This window comes from Anas platyrhynchos, chromosome 2, assembly GCF_047663525.1.
Source record: "Anas platyrhynchos isolate ZD024472 breed Pekin duck chromosome 2, IASCAAS_PekinDuck_T2T, whole genome shotgun sequence".
NCBI classification, from domain to species: domain Eukaryota; kingdom Metazoa; phylum Chordata; class Aves; order Anseriformes; family Anatidae; genus Anas; species Anas platyrhynchos.
Genome location: NC_092588.1, coordinates 149,616,205 through 149,638,303, shown reverse-complemented (window position 1 = coordinate 149,638,303; position 22,099 = coordinate 149,616,205). Strand labels below are relative to the sequence as shown.

The window sequence follows — 22,099 nt, the reverse complement described above, 5'->3', positions numbered from 1 at the left end:
AATTAAAAAATGCTTTTGGTTAGCACTCACTATTACAGAATATGAAGACCTCCATCCTTTTCTTCTGCAATTTGTACACAAACAGTAACATTTAGATATAAGACTGGAAGCAGTCAATGCAAAAATTATGAATACAAACTAGGTCACCAGAACAAACTTCCTACACATCATCCCATTACAGAAGACATCAAAACAAAACAGCACTTTGCAACCAAAGAAGACTTTGACTGAAACTGATCAGCATTCCTGTCTTTGTTTTGCTGGTAAGGTTGGCCAGATTTTCTTAGAACCCATTACTTAGAACAAGCACAAATTGCTTTGCTTAAATCATAAAAGCACCATGAAATCGCTTGGCTGTGGAAGAATTATTAGGTCCCACCACTCACATTGTACCAACAGCAAAGAGGGGAAGATCTATACAGAATACATTTCACAGGGATATGTGACATGTAATGCTCCCTAATGATAAACAGAAGCGTGATTTAGAGATTTCAAGGTCAGAAAAGACCGTGGTGAACACATCAAAAACACCGGAGAATGTCAAGTGTCATCAGGTGCCCTCTGCAATCAGTCCACGATTTCTGTGTGAGTACAACTCTTGCATCATATGCTCTATTTGAATCAGTTCAATGGTTTGTCAACCCAGTGATTAAAAAACACTCATCTTTAACGATGAATTTCTTTAGCTTCAGCTTTCAGTTTCCTCAACTCACTACAGCTTTTTCCTGACAAATTTAACAATTTCCTCCTTTCACCAGAACTCCATAGCTGCAGTCAAGGAAACCCCCCAAACTCTCTTCAGCTCAAACTTCCGTGTTTCAAAACTCATTTTTTGCACAAGTATAGAGAGGATTTTTATTGCACTGCCTCTTATAATTGCATTTTGGTTCATAATCATTAGTCATGATAATTGTAATAAATATACCAGGAATATTAATTGCAAGTTGTTCATTATAGATGAGAGAAACAGAACAAACCCAGTTATAACCATTTTCATTTGAATTTACTAAGCCAAACAACAGTCCCACATTTTCATGCATTCAGATATAGGTTTTTCCTAAATCGTGCACTCATTCTGCATAAAATATTATATTCAGAAAATACAATGTAAGTTTTTTCAAGTGATTATCATCTTCAAATATGAGCTCCATCCTATTTTTATGAAGAACTCTATATCATTATCTGTTCTGGTTTGCTGTCATGTCCAATTGCTTTCCAGTGCATGTCAAGTGACGTGACTAACATATAACTTCTGGAAATTGTTTTCTCTCTGCTTCTCTCTCATTTTTTCTTCATAAATGTCTCTAACTCTTGCTCATTCACTTCCTGAGATATTTGTTTTGGTGGATTTTTGCTTATTTGTCTTTCAGAAATGACGAGCACACTGAGCTGTGCATCTGTATTAATGGATAGAAAATAAAAGAGTGCAACCTACGTAAGAGCATGTGACCGTTCTCAGAGGGTTCTCAGTCTTCCTTCACATTTCCTGTATAAGTCTCAAACTACGCAAAGTTTCTCTCCACTGTACAGACAAGATTTGTCTTTGAGAAGCAGAGTTTTCTACCAGCAGTCCTCATCCTACATCTGTGGTGGAACCATTGCATATCTTGGGTTATTAGAGAATCAGGAAACTGCGTGGTGAGTGCCTGGTAAACAAAGATACAGGCTTTGAGCTTGGTCTGTAGGAGACCGGTGTTCAAAGCAGAAAACAACCTGCATGAACTTACCTCAGACTGTAAATGAATACGTACAGCATCACGTTCTGTGTTACCTGCTCTCTATTAGGAAACAGTAAGTTTAAACCAAAGTGTATTACCCCACTGTAATCCAGATGAGAGGCAAAAAAAAAGTGCATGAAACCCAGGTCTGATCATCATCTACCAGCACAAGACACTGTATGGTAGGCAGATGGAAACCATAAACAGCAGTGCTTAGAGATACTGCTGTGTGAAATCCTTGAGGACCTTGCTCACAACCATTCTTCACACACTGCTCACAACCAGATTTAATTCTTTGCTATTTTCTGCCTTCAACAAAAGGAACTGCATTCTCTTGCTGAAACTCCCCGTGCAGTTTCAATTTATGGGCTCTGTCTGTGGTGCAGATTAGAATTTCATACAACCATGGAAGAATATGTTCCAAGTAAATTAAAAAAGGGTACCAAGTAGCACTGCAAAATGGCACATGAGAAACGGGTAAGAAGGACATTGGTAGAATTCATTGTCTTCCTGAACTGTTTGAGTATTTTCCTCTTCCAAAGCTGCATTCAGGAGACTCAGGCTCAACCTCTACAGTGAAACCTTAAGTAAATTACTGCTTTTATGCAATTTATCAAAAAGTAGTTGATTTCCTCCTGTCTTTGGCAAACCTGAATCATTACAACTTCCTCATTTGTCACAAAAATGGTCTACGTAAACTAGCAGTTCCCACCAGAATGATGCATTCTCTCTGCCATATTTTATTCTGCTTTTACAAAATGTGCCACTACAAGCACATCTTAGTGGCAAGACACTGAGGTTTGGATCTTATTTGGGAAAAAGATCAATACATCAACTGATGCTTCCATCAGCTGACAATACTATTTTGCATGTTTCTCTAACGTAATGAAATGAATAGGGATGCTAAATTTATGCGTTAGTAATAATCTCATACCTATGTATGTCAAGAAAAAAATTAAGATTGTAAAGTCCAAAAAGATGCAGTCTTTCTCATTACCTCTTCTGTATGCCTACAGATTATACAGAAATGCACCTTGCAGAAACTTGCCTTCCATAAATAAAAAGCTTTACATACAGAAGTCAAGCTCTGCAGAAATCTTTATTATGGTATAATATGTAAATTGGTGCTACTGAAAAACAGAGCACAAGGTCAAGGAAATTGTAAATCTAACTCATTTACTAAGTTCATTCAAGTATTTTTGAAATTAGTATAAATATTTCATTTACATTGCATCACTAACAGAGTTGGCACCACAGCTCCTCTACTTGGTATGCAAGCATTATCCACATCATCTGCTCTTAAAAAAAAAAAAAAAAAAAATTAGAAATTTCATGATTTGCCTAATGTCACATAGCAGGAGACAAAAATCAAATCCTGTTCTATGACCACTTGACATTCAAAGCTCTTCATTATCTGCTTCCTAATATTCCTCTCCTATCTTTTCAACCCCTCCTCGAATACCCAACTTGAGTCCTCCAATTTCTTGTATTTTTGCTTTTATCACCCTGTTCACTCTTTCCTTTCATGCAGCTAACTTTCATGTATCTGGACTTTCTTCTCTAAGACAAGACATAGCTTCTCCTCTATCTGTTAGTGCGTAGCTTAAAACACGCTCCTTTGTGACTGTCATGGCCAATGTTCAGTCCTTACCCATATCTACAAAGAGTTTTGCAGCCTATCTCACCTAGTGCAGTTGAGTTGCCAACACACAACTAAACAAGTCGCGTTTCTCCAATGAGCTGAAAAAAAACCTCCTCTTACTACAGAAGAGCATTCACTGTCATGACTTCAAAATAAATTAATGCAAACAGCATGTTGTTAACCATCTTTATACTACTATTCATTTAAGCAATTTCTGAATCCTTGCATTTATTACATTTTTGACCTAATCTGTCAATCCCTTCAGGCTGGAAGTACATCTTTCCAGAGGTCTTTAAAATTCCTGATACTGCCAATACTCAGTGGCAATGTAAAATAAATAAGCTTTATTATAAAATCATGAAGTCTGTTGTACAGTAGAATGAGAAGGAAGGAATATATTTTCAGTCAAGCGTGTCTGCACTGGTACATTTTCATGATCATTTTTTCATGGCCAATATGATTTTTTGAGATTAGAAACAAACTGGTATTTCCATATATCTTTTCAGTTTAGAGTTAATAAATAGAATTTTCTCATGAAACCATTTTTTAATTGTTTATTTATATATCTGTATCGATTTATATATATATATGTGATATTTGTATATATATGATTTGGTATATATTTGTATATATGTTATATATATATATATATATATACACAAAAATCAAAAAGATCACTTAAAGAAATCAAAAGAATTGATTTTTCAAAAATATTATTTACAGAATCACAGAATTGTCTAGGTTGAAAGAGACCTCAAGATCATCGAGTCCAACCTCTGACCTAACACTAACAAGTCCTCCACTAAACCATATTGCTAAGTTCAACATCCAAACGTCTTTTAAAGACCTCCAGGATGGTGACTCCACCACTTCCCTGGGCAGCCCATTCCAATGCCTCACAACCCTCTCAGTAAAGAAGTTCTTAATATCTTAAAAAAAAAATAATGGAGATGTATTAGAAAGTTTGGATGGGAGTTTACACTTTGTCTTTAATAATGTCTCCACCCACCCTGTGCTTCTTCAGTAGGCGATGGAAAGCTAGGTAGTATTTAGCCAAATGTTTCTGGAGTACCATTCATCTCACCCTGAAGCAGACACGTAAAATAGGTCAGATCAATTATGCCCTATAAGTGTCTTGTTCTCTTCAGGGACTATAAATGGACCACAGAGTGACTGCCTCAACTACAGACATCTGACATTACCTGAAATGAATCCTGCACACACAACTAACCATCCTGCTCAAGTTTTCTCAATAAAATAAGGGTGATGTGTTTCTTACCAAAAGGATGTTATAAAAAATTGACAAAATTTTAAATTTCTATTCTAATATCTGAGAAAGATATCTCAGAAAGTACTAAATTGCTAGAGCTGAAAAAGAATTTGTTGCATGTTGTAATTTCTCATAGTGTCTGTGTTAATAAGTATGATTTCCAGTAAATTATTCGTAATTACTAATAGTAAATAATTAAAAAATTTAGCAGAACCCATTTTTGTTGTGATTCCCACTACAGGACAATATCTACACATTTCACCACTTTTGGAAAAGCTGGAACTTTTAGAAGTTCATACAGAAACACCATTTTCATTGAAATCATATCCTTTGAAGACAGTTGGAGAAAAGGCATTAGGTTGTTTTCCTCCTACAAAATAGATCAGGCAGCTGATAGCTTAGGAAGGAGTTGTGATATCTTAGAAATATCACTCCCTAAGACAATTCCACTCACATTCTGCTCTTTGGTAAGCAAGATTATCAGATTGTTTTGCTTTGTAAAAAATAATCCTCCCAACTTCTCTGAATATTCTGATTCTTAAGTAAACTAAAGCTGTTTGGAGACTGTCACCAAGTCTTTCAATTAACAATGGAGTTTCCAGAAAATTGAAGTTATACAAGATACTTCTGGTAAAAATTTTCACTGCATAAACTAAAAAAAAATAAAATAATAAAAAGCTTTTTCAGTTAATCAAATCAAAATATTTAACCTGGGATTAATTTAACACTGGATCAGATATGACTGGTGAGACTTTGATTTCAGGTGTTTGAAATCCCCCTCCCAAGGTGTGTCAGTGCACCATGCACCAGGCTGAACACAGAAGCCTGGCCCCGTGTCAAGCCTGGGGCTGGCTGATGCACAGCAGTATCTCAGCAATTTCCACCCTGCCCAGCCCAGCCATAGGAGGAATTGCAGGTACAGCTTGCTACAGCTTCTATCACCAGGAATACAAAACTTTCTCTCTGCCCTCAGGCTGCCAAAGCTGGCGGTTCAGGCTGGCAAGGTTCAATGTTACCTTAAAAAATGTATTTTTTTAATGTTTCAGTACTTTGCCTTCTCCAATAATAATATTTTTAAATTTCTTATTCTACTAAAACATACTCATTCTACGTTTTTGTCTTGATATGGAGCAAACCCAAGTGCTGACATATGAGAACGTCCCATTAAGAAAAAAATTCCAATTGTTGAACATATAAAATTTAAACCTCTCCAAACAACACTCACAGCTGCAATTAAGGAGTGAAAGCAAATATATAGAAAGAGTAAAAATCATCACAAAATAACATTTATTTCCTTGTTCTGTTTGCTCCTGTAAAACATAACTTACTGCATTTTTAATCCAAGGATCACACAAATCTAATGGCTCAAAAAGTTAAAAGTAGCAGCTCTGCGGTATGTGATAGCACTGGGGGCAATTTGAAATCTCTAGCTCTTCAAGCAAAAACTCAGTCATTGCTCAAATAACCTCTACACAACAGCCAAAGATGAGAAAGACAACAGACTTTCTGATATTAGTAATTTTGGGTGAGGATTTAAATGTATTTGTTCTGTTGCATTGTATTTATTCTAAAGAAAGCAATATTTGTAGGTTTATTTTAGCTGAACAATCCTGTTCTGACAGCCAGAAGATTCAAGGAATTTTTCTGTCTTAAATTGCCTGCTCAGATAACTCACAGCACTATTACACAGAACAAAGATGCTCTTGTTTAGTTAAAAATCTCACACCTTCATTCTTTAAAGAAGCCTTAAAATGTTCTGCTTTTTTAAACTGTCTTTGAGGTTACACAACAGTAATGGATCTTCGTGAAGCTGTCTTGACTTTCTCTTAATATTATCATCTTTTGCTTGCTTATTTCCACACCTGACTATTTTTTCAGACTTGGTTCATCTGTGAAAATAAACCAAGGCAATGAAAAATGGGTTCAGCCAAGGTTACAATATCCTCCAATCTGGTGTAAGATCATGGTAAATCAGTAAAATATACACCTACTGCACCTCATTTCTACCTTATTCAGTTACATATCTCCACTGTGCTATTATATATTTCATATTTACATACAAATTTTATGCATGATTGTTCACTTTTATTATTTCACACTAATTTGAGGGAAAAATTAAGCTAACAGAATTAAGAAAAAAAAAAAAAGATTCTGCTGTTAATTATATTTTTTTTCTATGTGCAAAATCCAGTACCCTGGACTAGCAGCTGACAAATTCTTACAAACTGAACAGGGATGGACCTCACTGGTGTTCACTCAAAATCTCTACATTACAAAAGCATTGCAGGAAGCAGAAACCATAATTTTATGAATGGAATGCATCTTTGTAGAAGAGCAGTGGAATATTGCACCAAAATTAGACAGAGGGTCTAATAAAAAATAGTCTTTAAAACAAGAAATAAAACAAATCCTTGACCTATTCCTTTCTAATTCTAAGGGCAAACAAATCAGCTGAAAAGTATATGCAAATGAAGGGTATATTTTGCTTACTCTAAAGTCCACTTAAAGTCATTTCAATAGCTTTCACATGCTACCATACAGAACTGCTACAGATTTTTATACTGCCTCCTTCTGCATCAAGCAGAAGGTTTTAGTGATGGGATCGCTTCAGTGTATAGAAAAATCCAGCTCAATATGTGAAATCTGTCTTCTGTCTTAATGTAATGTATTTTTCATTCACACGTGTACTGGAATCCAAAGCACAATACAAAGGCATGGCATTTTTTGTACAGCCAAATTTATATTTATACTTCCCATGGCTATGGGAAGCCACTGGGAGCACTTTGATAGAGACAGAGACTTCTGGCTGGAACAGTTCTGCAAACACAACATTTAACCTCGTGTATTTTCTGCCCACAGTGGCAAGAAATACTTAGCACTATGCTAACAGTTACTACTAAAAACTGACTTAATTTTATTTCTTATAAAATATTAGTGTTTCAGGGGGTAATGAGCAAATTCTGGCATCATTTCCAATTCAGTTTCTGGGACTAAATCTTGTTTGTTTTTTTTTGAGGAGAGTTTGTGTTTAGCCACATCTAGACTATTTACCTGCTTCAGGATTGTTCTACCTTTAGTCAAAATGCCAAAATGTTACTGTAGATAAGCTTTTTTAAAGCAAGAGTGATTATCTGAAATCATCCCTTTCCTTTTTGCCCCACTTGACTGTTTTTTGATAATTCATCCCACAAATACCATGTGACATTGACAAAATTCTTATTCTAAAATCTGGAAAATATACAGGTATTTTATCAAACCTAAAAACTATCGCTTTATTGTCACTACATTATCATCTTCCTAACAAGCTCTTTAAACTTAAACACTGGCTTAAGAGAGTTCTGGGTCAAGTTAAAAGCACAGGAAAGCTCCTCAGAGGACTCAAGTTTATATTCAGCATGGATAAGAATGCAGCGGAAAAGGTGACTGAAGTTTTTAGCAATTTCCATAATGACTTCTCACTTGCTGCATTCTGTCCTACTTTCTTTCCCCACAGCTACCCAGTGGTCTCTCTTCTGTGGAGAAAATTCTCAATTGCCTCAAAGGGAAAATTCCTAATAATTTTTAATTCTATAGCAACGTACAATTTTCATAAAAAAAAAAAAAAAAAAAAGCTTACATTTGCAAAAAGATGTATTTGCAGATTTAACTTTGCACCTCCTGAGATGAGACCAAGAATAAAAAGCTATTTCCAATTTCTCACATATGGAGAATAACTACACATAGATAATATATGAACTGAGAAATTGCAGAGTGAATACAAAATTCATTCATCTGGAGATTATCACAGAAATGTATATTTATTTGCTCTCTAACTACAAGATACCTGGTGTTCTCTCCTTGATTTTTAAGGTCCAGTTAAAGTTATTCTTTTGAGGGAGAGCTAGCAATGTGCATACTGGGGATCAGCTTTGGAAGAGGAGAAACAAACTCCTCCAGGTTTCTTGCAGTTGTAAAGCATCAGTTTTGGCACTAATCCTCCTTCAGAGATATGTGCGGTTAATTTGCATCTTCTCAAATGTAGGTTTTTACAGCCCATCCCAGATGTCACCAGATACCTACCCATCAGAGGAGAATGAAAACCAAAGCTTCTAACTCATCCTAAAGTGGTGTGCCATATCAATTAAGAACAAAGTAAATGACAGACAAAGTATTGTTATTGCAGAAGGCATTCCAAATAGCAGATTCAAAGTAATTTGAGGAATTCGTATCTATTCTCAATTTAAAAACCCTGCTCTAATTATCTTATCTGGCAATACCACAAATTCTTTAAGTAACCCTAAAGATGCACACGGGTGACAGCACTGTGAAATTTGTTATTACAGACTCTTCCAGTGTGTGAAATCTGGATGTTGTTAAAGTTCTCAAATACAAATGAAACAAAGTCCTGATTATATACAAATTCAAGGTATAATCAAAACTGCTTTGTAACCTACGGTGAAAGCAAATGGGGGGAGCAGTCCCATTTCCTAAGTGACAAGAGCACTTCCCTATAGTTAAGCATATGCCTAAGTATTTGCATAGGCAATCAGAACCAAAATTAAACAGGCAGGCTTAATCATAGCTTTCAGGTAACAAACTATTATAGAAACAGCTCTCTAGTGATTTATGACACGAAAAAAACTATCATCATAATACCTGATGCATTATTCACAAATGAAATGTGACTAAAAATAGGTGTGCATAAACAGTGTGTAAAATACAGTGGAATGAACTAGTGTTGAGAAAGTACATAATGAAATTAATCTCTATACAACAGAGATGCTAGTTTACTGATTGTTTACTTTCGAAGACTCGGAAGAGGAGATGTTGTGTACGGACTCCAGCAGAACAGAGAGATGACACTATGCCAACTTCCACCGTGTCACATTTAAAGGCTATTTATTCCTAACACTCTCTCTTCCCCTTTTTTTTCTGTTTTTGTGTTTCCCACATGTCTCTATCAGAATTCATTGCTTTCATTTATACATACACATCTGTATAATTAACTTCTGAAGCTCTACTTTACAAGCAAGTTATGTACTTTATCTAATGTGTATTCAGGAAGTGTCACATTTGCAGGCAGCAAATGGTTTCTTTTTTTTTTTTTTTTTTTTTTTTTTTTTTTTTTTTTACAAACCAGGAAGGACTTTAAGGACTTTCCAAAGGTTACACAGCGATGGTGAGGCTGGTCAAACAGAGTTCTGTTAGCACAGCTGACAAGAGCTGAAGGGACCCAAAGGTGGAAAAAAAAAAATAAAGGTAAGAATGAGTCTTCACTCAACAGAAACCACAGTAGATAGATTCTTCACCTGCTGGAAAATGTGGGAGCTCCTGAGGGAAGGCTGTCTTCCAGACTGGAAAAGAGATGATGGAAAGTTGGCTAGAAAGACAATGTTCAAATATTTATTTGCTAATACCCTATCTTAAATAGAGCTAATCGTATTCTATAAAAACAGCTGTAAGCAAGCCCTGTTCAAACATTTGATGTCTTAAATCACCGTAAATCCAGGAACTCTGGACTAAAACCAGCAACGTCAGAAGGAACTGGACCTGCAACATTTCTCATTTACACCAAACACTGAACAGTTCCAGGAAAACTGGTGAAGCTCTTCATGAAAGGCTGGATGTTACACTTCTGTTGGGAGCAGAGTCTTCTCATGCAGTGATGAACCAGTTAATATTACCCTAATACAGGATGGGTACAAAGAAAGATAACGAAAAGATGCCCACCCTGTTAAACAAGCAATAGGTGGCTAAACACACATATACCTCTGGTCACATTCTGGCACCTCCATACTGAGGCTTAAGTGAGTCCCTCCCTCTGTTTACACACACCCCTATTTAATTTAGTTTCTCTCTCTATAAAATTCATGCTGCATGACATAAACCTCCCTAAACTGCAAGCTCAGAGAAAGCAGCACAACTACACTCCTAGTAGCCACCTGCACAGCCAGCCCGGCACTGGGGAGCTGAAAATTTCAGAGCTCCTTCCTATCTGCTGAACTAGAAAAACAGTTCTACAACCTGAAGATGATAATGTATTGTTCTAAAATCCTCTCAGGTAATTATTTAATTAGGAAAATTTGACAACTGGGTGTGATCAGATCCTCCATTCAAGCTGGATCGGGTCCTTCATAAAAGCTGTGCTCTGCTTTCTAAAATGTCAGCCATTTGACAGCTGTTTATTCTCAAGCTTGTGTGCTGTGTCCATTTCCTCCTCCCTTCCCAGTTATTTACTTTCAGATTACCAACTCTATAGAGCAGGTGTTACCCAGAGAAACAAAAGCAAATGGACAGGGAAAAAAAAAAAAGCCCTCAACTGTAGATCTTTGTCTGGTAGGGTGGCATAAAACCAAACACGCAGAGTACTAAAACAGCCTTCCCATTCTGCTTTTTAAATGCTGTTTGATTATAGCATTATAAATTTTATCCTGCCTAAAAGTGTAATTGCTTCCGAAGAACATCGTTTCATTTTTCTGTCACTCTGAAGATGGAAAATAACAGATAGCACAGAGGATTGTAGTTAACTTTGTGGGTTTTTTTTCTTCAACATTTGTTTTTACTATTGTTGCATTCATTTTGAATAAGCAACTTTTATTGCTGCAATTTGACCATGGAAGTCATCCCCTGAATGTAATGCATGTTGGTAAATCATAGCTAAGAGCTGACCTAGTTAACCAAAATAAACCTTCAGATAGGTAGTGCTAACAAGAGTATTTTAAAATCTTTGGAATTTCAGTTCACACGGAAATTTCATTCAGTTCAAGGAAAGGGAACATTGCAGAACTGGACCCCAGATTTTAAGTGTTACAAAAAATAAATAAACTAAAAAGATGTTTCTTAAATATGGATCAAATGAAATCAAAAATCTAAAAGGAAAACACTCTGCTGAAGAATTTTTGGGGTTTATCACTGTCAGCCATGTCACTAACTCCAAGATGTGTTCACCTTCATTCATTTGCCTGATATTTACTTTGGGATCTTGTCTTCATTAACATTCGTCTATTTCCAGAAACCCACGAGAGATGCCTAATTCCCAACTTCCCCTCCTTCCTCCTTGCTTTCTTCTTTGAGTACAAAGTAAGAAGTAGGATAGTGCCTGGTGACTACAGCCTTCTCCAACAAATGGGAGCAGTCGCTATAATCCATGCGGAGATGCCATGACTGTAGAAAACAGTGCTTAGCTGAGAAGACATAAGGGTACAATATTTTGCCAGTGTAAGAAACATTGCACTAACTCCATACTGGAATACTGAGCTGTGCTCAAATCTAGAAAAGGAATGGGCATGAAAAGAGCAATAGCTCACTGAAGATGTTTGATAGCCTAACATTTATCATATCAGATAGCAAATAAAGCATTCCACATTCCAAATTATAAATTATAACAAATCATCCTGCAAGAGAAATACACCATGATGTCCATATTCTTTAAAAAAGAATTAACATTCACATTCTTTGGTGGTGTCTTATCTCCATTAATCACAGATTATCATCCTTGCTGCTGTGTTTATAATTCACATCTGAAGAGTAAATAGAGTATGAAATCTGACTTCCAAATCCTTTCTAACAGAAAGCTCAGGTTAATAGGAGACTCTCTTTTATAAGGACAACCCAAGTCAAAGTTTCATGCTGTGGAGAATTCAGGGGCACTATCAGCATAAAACAGTTCTATCCCCAAACGCACCTCCCTGTTGCCATTTCAGGGATACCAGCACTAACATCAGTCCTGCTATAACTCGTGAAAGAAGCTGTGACTTTTTTTTTTTTTTTTTTTTTTTCAGCAAAACCAATACCCTGTCCAAAGGCAAGATCAAGCATTTCCTGGCAGGAATACCATAAACAGTTGCTACTGCCAAACATTCTGTATTGCAAAGCTGCTGCCTGGTAATAGTTGAAAAAACACAGACCATTTCTTAGCACACAAACTCTTCATCAGGCCTGAGGATGAGACCTTCTCCTTCCAAGTAAAGCAACTGTCAGAAAGAACTGCTCTGAGTTCAGCTAAATTGTATTAACCACCCTTAGAAAGTTTTAGGGGAAAGATAGCCCTTCGGTGCAGACCAGAATGTTAATAAGGAAGAATATCTTTAGCCCTTTTAGGACAGCAAGAGATAGGCAGGTAATTATCTCCTGCAGAATAATGGGAACAGAAAATGTTGATGTGCCAGAAATCCCGTATATCTATCTTTCAGCACCAAAGATTGATTTTGGTAAGGTATTTTGTAGAATGTGTTGAGGTGCAAGCCTGAGAGATCAAAGACAAATGGGGAGGAGGGTAAACAAGTTTTTTACATGTGTCTGGGTGTTCCTGCCTTTTGCTAAATTTTGTAAGCTCATTATGTAATGCGTGCTTGGTCTCACTTGCATTATTTTCTCTGAGGGCATCTGGAAGTATATTACATTTTGGGAGGCATGTACATCCTTCTGCTTTACCTTGTACTTGTTGGCTCTGATTTCAAGCTTATGTAACCATCATTGCGTGCTGTTAAGCTATGACTGAAAGAAAAGACCTTACACCCACTACAACCAGCTGTACTTCCCATAAAACTTCTAGTCACTGATTTTTACGCCTTAAAATAGCTTGTTTTATCAACTTATTAGTTTGAGGCAAAGTAGGTATGCAATGTTATGTGTTAACTACCGGTTGAAAAAGGCTGTGCATCAGCAGACTGTTTAGTACTTGTCAAGTATGTTGCGCTGAAAGAAACTCTAGAAAAAAATAGGATGCAGTAATTTCCTAAGCTACTTTACTTCTCAAAAATTCCTTCTCAAAAGGAATAAATTCTATAAAGCTAAGCCTTGCTAATCTTTTCAGAAAAAAGTTTTTTAAGTTTTTGATGAGCACAGCTGTTCTGAATGCCCTACTGTTACTGGGAATGCTATAGTGTATTATTGACACTGTGAAATTGTTGAGATAAAAATAGAGTCATCCCAACCCCCCTCAAAGCAAAGGCCCTAAAACTCACATAGGAAAACTCAGTAATCCTACAGACACATTAACCTCCGTACCCTTCATGCTCTCTCTTGACTGTCCAAAACAAGGAAGTCCCACGGTGTCTTCCTTCAGCTCTCCCACCACCAGACTCCCCCACGTTTGTCTATCATCTTACCTGCAGACCATTTACCTGCTCATTTACCTGCTTTATTTCCTTTACTCACTCAGTCCAGTCTGCACATTTCATCCATCTTATTCAGAGGTCACTTTTATCTGTTTGCAATTACCAGAGGTGACTGTCTCAAGGAAAAATTTTTCCAGGTCTAGTGGAGTCCTTCAGCAGCATTACTCATTTCAGCCCCTTATGTGACAAACATGCTTGACAAATCACAAGACCTTCCTAACCAGCTTACTGGTGAGACCTACACATCTCAAAGTCATGCCTGTGGTTTTGAAGTAATACAGGAGGTGATCTTCAACCAACCTACCTTCACTTTAAGCTATGTCATTAGGCTCTCTTAAGTGGGGGAAGAAAGGTGAATGACTCCCCAAGTATGCTTGCCTTTCCCCAAGCGTAACCTGAGCATCTGATTTTTTCATTGTTATTATGCAATACCAGCCACGTAGATACTTATAGCCAGAGAGGTAGTCTCCCTGTCCTGGGAATATTACACAACAGAAGACAATACCAAGTGGAAAGGAATAGCTGCATTCTGGGAGATATTTATCTGACCCGTGTTAGCTATGTACATTTGGGAAAGAAAAATTGAAATGTATAAACTAGATCTAGGTTAAAAGGTACCTGGAGTGATTAGCTCAAATAATCACATTTAGTTAGATGAATCCCAGCTCTCACGTTAGGAGAACTTCATCCTTCTTTGCTATCCCCAGACAACTTTTCACAGTCTACACACATTACCTGACTCCCCTGTGGCCATAGTTTTGGCCTAAATGAATGAACTGATGTTTCTGCTTTTCCTTCCTGTCACCTTGCCTCATTTTCTCATGCCTCCACCAGGCCCATTGAACATCTCAATTTTGCTGCTGCGTTTGACTGGCTCCTCTATGAGAATGAGTAACCCCATCGAGTCATCAGTTTACATATTTGTAGAGCCTATACAACACATTAATCTTCATTCATGACCTTCAATTGCAATGCATTTACTTTAACACCTCATTTCTCATTTCCTTTTTTAAACATCCACATTCCCCAAATGCCTCTACTCCTTGGCCTCTCTTCTGATTGTTCCCATGAAAACATGCTGTTTGTCTCTTCTTCTTCTGCATCTTCACCTGCTTGTTCTTTATCTGCAAACATAAAGCCATTTCACCAGCAACAATATTACTTAACTTCCTAAATTTATCAAGAATGACCATGCTGAGCCTGACCAAAGGCACATCCAGCTCAGCATCCTGTCTTCAATGGAGATTAGCAGTGGCCTTTCCCTCTTGGATGCTTTCCATCCTTTGCCAGCTTTATCACCAGGACCAGGTTGATCTTTCCTTCAGTCTTCATTGGATGCCCTCCTAAATCTGCTTGTAAACACTAACACGGATTTTAGCAAGACCTTAAATATCCAGTTCTTGTAAGAATAGCTTCAGAGGTTTTTCAAAATTTTAGGCTTACAGTGAGGTCAAAACATTCATTGTTTTGAGGAAGCTGGCATATATACTATTCTGGGCTTCCTTCCTGTGGATTTGGATACATATGACCAAAGCCAATCACCTAAATGTAAGATCATATTCTTATGCTCTCTTACCAGACAATGTAAACCTGATCAACGAACCTCAGCTCCCCACTTATCAGTGGCCTCCACTGCCTTCAGGGACTGCAGTTGCCCTTTTCTCACTGAGGGCAGTCTCTCCACACTGATGTTTAAAAACATTGCTGTTCACTGTGGCAAAGTTCACAGGCAACTGATTATTTATCATCAACGTGTCAACATCAAATACCCTTTGCTGTTAGCAGAACTGCGCAAGTATTCCAGGATCTTACAGCTAGGAGTAACCTCATTTCCTCTTGGTAGACTGACTGATGGCATGGCATGATGATGGTGCAGTATGATGAAGTTTTGGGGTCTGGTATTCTTCCTCGGTAACAAAAAAAGAAGTAAGACAAGTAGAAATACTATTTTACTTCACCAAACAACAATGAGAAATGTTGAAGTATGCTCAGGTGCGAAGCAGAAAGGAGCTTGTATTTCCAGAACTTCATCTGTTTTCTCTCAATCAGGTAATCAGATAAAAGAAGAAAGCCTCTCTAGAAATCCCATCCTATGGACAACCTCCAGAACACTCTGCAATGACTTCCTTTTACCTATAAATGAATTAATTCACTTCCTGTGACAGTCATGACCTGTCAAAAAAATCCATGCATATTCTTACCTCCTTTTCAATGGAACTAGCAGATACACATACCTTGATATCAAGCTAGACATTAGCATTGCTTTTTGACATGACTGCTTACTTAGAAACATTTCTAGAATACAAGAAAGCAAGTAAATACTTTTGATGAAGGGAAAATTCTTGCATTGAATCCTTCACTTTATGAGTACATAGCACTGCCTTACTTAAATTATTGTCTTGTTAGGTTTCTTTGCTACCATTGTACCATAAATTACATATCATTAATAATTACATCAAAGCAATACAATACCAAAATAACTCCGTGCCTATAAGAAGTCCCAAATTACTCTGTCATGGCAAAGTCAAGCTATTCTATCTGCTGAACAGATGGTAACACTAATTCCCCTACTTTCTCAGCCAGTTGCTGCAAGACTCAACTGGAATTTTGATCCAAATGCTGTGGAAGTCAATGGGAAGGCTGACATTGACTTCAGTGAGCTACAGCTCAGCTCAAAGTTGTGGCAGGAAGCAAAATTTAAGTCTAGCTTCAGTCATGGCTCTCCAAGATGGTTGACAATGAGAAATGAGAACAATAGTTAATTTTGTCATGGTAACATCCACCCAACAAGAACTAAAACAAGATCCACATTTTTGCCATTCCCCATGCAACAGCCACAGGCAAAGGCTCTCTATCACGACATCCTTTGCATCATATGTGAAGCACTGACTCAAAGCCAAAGGTTTTCTATTTTGTTATTTGTCCTACTATTTACTTCATCCTCTTGTAATGTAAGAATCCGCACTGAAGAAATTCTTTCCAACAATGGTAAATGAAATCCCTGTTCTTATTTCTTACTTCTGTTCAACTACAATCAAAGGAAATTCCTAACCTATGCTGAAATTATTTCTTTCCACCATTAAACATTCACACTGCACTTTTTGAAAGTCCTACAATTTACCCTACAATTTACATGCAACGTTATATAAAAGTCTTTGAGTAAAGTCAACCGCATTTAAATGCTAACGAAATGTAACACGCTCACAGCTATGGCTTGAAAGAATCTTACATGTTTATAAGTTGAAATTTGACCAACTTGTCTTTTTGATAGTTAAAAATTAAAACCATAGGCATGCAAGCGGCAGAAATTTGCAAATGATGATTTGAATACAACTTTGAAGGAACTTCTTACATGGTGCATGGAACAACTGCTTCTAGAAATTTCCACAGCAGAACACATTTAAGAAGAAACTTCAGATTAAAAAAAAAAAATCAGGATGATGAGCAGCACAAAGGATTAATTTCTATTCCCAAATTATACTCGCATTCACTGAAGGTTATATGCATCATTTTACACATTAGAGGTCAATGCGAAGGCACTGCAGCATGCCCAGACTTACTCTCTTTACCAGTATATATCAGAATGACTATATATATGGTATATACCAGTATATATTGGAATGACTTCTACTATAAATTATTTTAGGACTAATGAAATAATTTGATAATCAATGTTCACAGTTTACTTTGGTCTCTACTTCACCCAGCATATCTACTACGAAAATTATAAGTTTAACTATGAAGTTTAAATATGAAAATTTTAAGATTAACTTATTCCTCAGCATAATCATTTGCTAATAAAAAAAAAAGTTAATTATAAAAAAAACACTATACAGCCATCATTACAGGAGCAGAACAATCCAAGTCTGAAGAATTTAGCAGGCATAATTGGGATAGATTGTTTACAGGAGATTACTTTGTAAAACACTTTTAAAAAAGTTCCACAATCTCAAATGGATTGTGTTTTATAAACAAATAAAGATTAATTTAGAATATTAAATTCCCAGTCCTGCTGTTTCACCAAAGACTAATGAACACTAAAATGTACTCAGTGTATTTTTTGTTGTGGAAAGATAATATCTTTCCTGGGCTAAACCTGGGAAAGAGGCAGAGAGAGAAGGGCCGTACTTTTCCTTGTTTGTTCACATTTTAAAAACTACTATAAATGTCAAGAAATGGAAGAAGCAGAAGACAATATGTGCTCTTGTTGAGAATAGCATCTTATAAAAACACCTCCCCACAGGAACAATCTACAAAGCCTCATGAATTATACAGGCAGAAGAAGCACAAATCCAAAGATACATTATTTTATTTAATTATGACTTTAAAACTTCCAACTTCCTAAACAAGTTTGTAAGTATGTGACAAAAGAAACAGATCACCATTTGGAGATGACTACCATGATGGAAAGCACAGAGAAAAGTTGAGGAAAAAAAAGACAAAAAGAACAAAATAAGATGAAAACACCCCATAAAATAATAAAGGTCATAAACTTCTACTTCAGAATCAGCTTTCAGGAAGACTTTCTGAAACACTTAATAGTTTTATTAATTTAAAAAATAAAAATTAATACAAAAAAAAAAAAAAAAAAAAAAACTGTTTCTGTAATTACATGGCTTTTAAAGCAGTTTCCAGCATGTGTTACAGAGGTTTTATAATGCATGTGTTTAATTTTCAGTTAAAGAAAATGGGACTGTCCAAGAAGAAACTAAATGGGTATCTTCCACCTATAACCATAAAGAATCCCCAGACTCAGATACCTTGTAAAATTACATTTGCATCTCCTCTTTGTGCCTAAAAATTGCAATCTACAGTTGTATGGAATCTACTATAATAGATAGTTCGAACTCGAGATTACTTAAATTGGTAACACTGGTCGATAAAAGAAAGAAGGGAACTCTAAAAGAAGGGACAGCTAAAACTGCTTCAGTTTCAGCAATGCAAACATTTTCCTGCATCTTGTCAAATGCAATAAACCCTTCCCCCTCTTTCAGAACTGTGAGATATCAGATATTTCCCCATCCCAGACAGAAGTAGAAAGGTTGAACTTGCTTCGCTGCTATTGACAGATCTCTGAACCATACCTCCTAGACCACCGGATTCACTGTGTAAATGCAGCCTGCTCTGCCCCCACTCCTTTCCAAGGACAGCCTTTACAGGCTGGCAGGCATCCTTGCTGAGGCAGAAGCACAGGGAAGCTACAGGGAAGTGACAAACACACAAACATTGCTTTGTAGCTACAACACACTGAAAAATATTTTGTGACCCAGATTGATTGGCAGTTCATGTTTAGGGAGAGTGAATCAAAATCTGGCTAGTTTGAAAGCACAATGCATAACCCAGCACATTATTATTAAACATTAAAATTGCAGCTCTTACTTTCAGTGTTTTTATGCAAGCTTTCTCCCCAGAAGATTAGGAGAAACAGTCTATATCTATAGCAACCAGGAGAGAGAGAAGGAAGGGAGGGGTATATCCAGTCCAAAATGTTTCTCCTTAAAACCTTGCATCACCACCTTCACTTAGAGCAAGCATTTAATAGATCGTTTTTATTGCCACTTGACTCAAGCCTCATTAAAAAAAAAAAAAAAAAAAAAAAGTCAGCTGATTTTAATTCTTCCTTAATAAACAGAGCATACATGAGGATACTTTTGTGAAAGGCTTGCTTTGTTACTGAAAGTCATTTTATATTTTGTCTTCCGAAGAAAAGGTTTCTTAGAGACAGCTAGTTTAGCTTTCACTCTCTGATCTCCATAACCACTCTAGGTAGCTCTTAAACTGGGACAAAAAACAAGTTACGACCTTCTTGGTTTAAGGTGAGTTTGGGGAAGATACTGCAAGTGAAGTGAGACTGACTGTGTTAACACGTATCGTTGGAGACAATTCTGGTGAGCCTCAGTGCAAGGGGAGGACTGACTGCCTGGGAGGGTCACGGGAGAACAGCATCGACCCTGAGTGCACGGAGTTTGTTTTCAGGACCCCTCCTTGCTCATGAGGAGGATTTTAGCAGGTGGGGAGTTCTCCTCCAGATGTCAAATCCAGAAGGTGTCCTCTAAAAGAGGAGGGGGTTTGTCTGGGCACATCTCAGCAGAAGGTGGCTGCTTAATGGTCTTCGTGGGGTTGGACTGGGTATTTTTAGACACCTCTAAACCACCCTTAACCACCTCAGCCCTGCTGATTCCCACCTCCAGCAGAACGACTGAGGGGTGGTCTCCCCCAAAAGCCGGGGGTCTGTGGCCTAGGGTCCTGCATTTTCCAATGGTGATGGCTGAAACCCCTCAGCTGGGGCGAGGGGCAAACGCTTCGAGGCTGGCTGCCTCCCCACTGCACCACCCCGACTTCAGGGGCCTCGGTGCAACTTCGCAGCGCTGAGGGGAGCCCAAGAGCCTCGTCCCCCCCCCGGTGCATCCCCCCTGGGACGGGCGGGCGAGCCGGGAGGGAGCCGGGGAGCCCGGTGGCGAGCTGAGGATGCCGGTGGCCGTGAGGTGAGCGGAGGACGGGCGCGGCCGCCCGTGTGAGGCCGGCAGCTCCCGAGGGAGGGCAGGAGGGGAACAGCTCGGCCCCGCTGCCCGCCAGCCCCCCTGCGCCCCCCGCCCCGCTCCCCACTCACCGATCCGCGCCTCGCCGGCGGAGGGCGGCTGGCTGCGCGGGGCGGCGGCGGCGACGACCTGCAGCAGCAGCAGCAGCAGCACCGCCGGCAGCAGCAGCAGCAGAGGGACGACGGAGCCGAGCGCCCCCATCATGCCTGGCCCATCGCAGGCTGCCTCCCCGCCGCTCCCTTGCCCGCCGCCGCCGGCCCCCCTCACTTCATGCCGCCCGCTTTCCCTTTCGCCTTCTCCCGCAGCCGGTTCAACACCCAGGACAGCGACCGCCGCCGAGCCGGCTCCGCTCCGCTCCGCTCCGCCCCGGCCCGCCCGGCGGAGGCGGGGGGCTGCCCCTTCCCGCTCGGCGGCGCCGCCTCCCCGCTGCCTGCTGAAGGCTCCCGGCTCCCTCCTTCCCCGCCCGGGGGCGCCCGGACCCGCGGGGAGAAGCGGGGACGAGGCCGGGGGCTGCCCCCGAGCCCCGGGGGGCTCTGAGCCTGCCCCGGGTGTGAGGCGCCGGAGCCTTCCCGCTTAAAGCCCTCACACGAAGATGGCCGAGAATGGGGCGTTGGAGGACGGCGGTGGGGGTTGTTCAGTGTGACTGCTTCACATAAACCCAGTGCAGCCCGTGTCAAAGTTTTGTCCTAGAAAATGCGCTAGCTGGGTGGATTCCCCTTGTGGCCTCCCCAATAGTCTTTTATTTACGTTAGGGTTTTTCCACAGAAAAGTACTTGCCTTGCTGCAGGACGTTGTGAGGCGTCAGGCCAGCACCTCCAGCACCTGAGGCACTTATGGTCCCCTCATCCTCCACCTCCTGTCCCCATCCCCAGCCTCTCTGGGACTGGGAACACTGGGTCCACCTCTGGGAGGGAGCAGTGGGCTCAGGCACAAACACAGAACTGAGGTAGCTGGGGTTTTTAGTCTGGAGAAGAGGAGGCTCAGGGAGACCTTATTGCCCTCTACAATTACCTGAAAGGAAGGTGTGGGGAGCTGGGGGTCGGCCTCTTCTCACAGGTAACTGGTCATAGGACCAGAGGGAATGGCCTCAAGATACACCAGGGAAGGTTCAGGTTGGAAATGAGGAGCCATTTCTTCTCAGAAAGAGCAGTCAGGCATTGGGACAGGTTGCCCAGGGAGGTGGTGGAGTCACCGTCCCTGGGGGTGATCAAGGACGTGGTGCTTGGGGACATCGTTTAGTGGTGACATTGGTGGCAGGGGGATGGTTGGACCATATGATCGTGGAGGTCTCTTCCAACCTTACTGATTCTATAATTTTTCTGTGATTGACCGCCTCTTCATTCACAAACTCTCAGTGTCACATACTGAGTCCTCAACGCAGCAATTTGCAGTCCCCAGGCTGAAATAGCACAGCTGCTGTGTTTGCTGGCAGGAGATCTGTGTTTGGACAGGACATCCAGCTCCATGCTGCTGTGAGGGATGACTGTGTCCCAGCCCCCTCCGTCACCCCAACATCTATGTACCTAATTCCTCTCTTGCTGCTGAAGTTCAGATTCTTCCAATCATCTTCATACTTGAGGTAAACAGCTCTCTACTCCCTGACAAACTTCATCCGTGACTTTAGTCAGAGTCATGACAGACACACCCAAAGGTACTTTAAAGGATTAAAATTTGCCAAAGACCAGAAAATTAAGAAAGCCTACAGAACAAACTGATCCTGGAAAAGCATGGGGTGGCTGAAGGGCTTTCTGCGGCCACTTTCCCACCAGCTCTTCTTCCTTGCTCACAAAAGTGGCAGCTGGACCAGGGTCAACACATGGCATCCAGCCACC

General features: G+C 39.4%; 1 protein-coding gene across 1 annotated transcript in view; it reads right to left on the bottom strand.

Moving 5' to 3' along the window:
• PTPRN2 (protein tyrosine phosphatase receptor type N2) overlaps positions 1-20,629 on the bottom strand; it is a 643,897-nt gene extending 623,268 nt beyond the window's left edge. Inside the window, exon 1 of the mRNA XM_027450443.3 lies at positions 20,339-20,629. Coding sequence (XP_027306244.3) covers positions 20,339-20,471 — 133 coding nt within the window. The 5' untranslated portion in view covers positions 20,472-20,629. The remainder of the gene's footprint in view (positions 1-20,338) is intronic.
• Between the last annotated feature and the right edge of the window lie 1,470 nt (positions 20,630-22,099).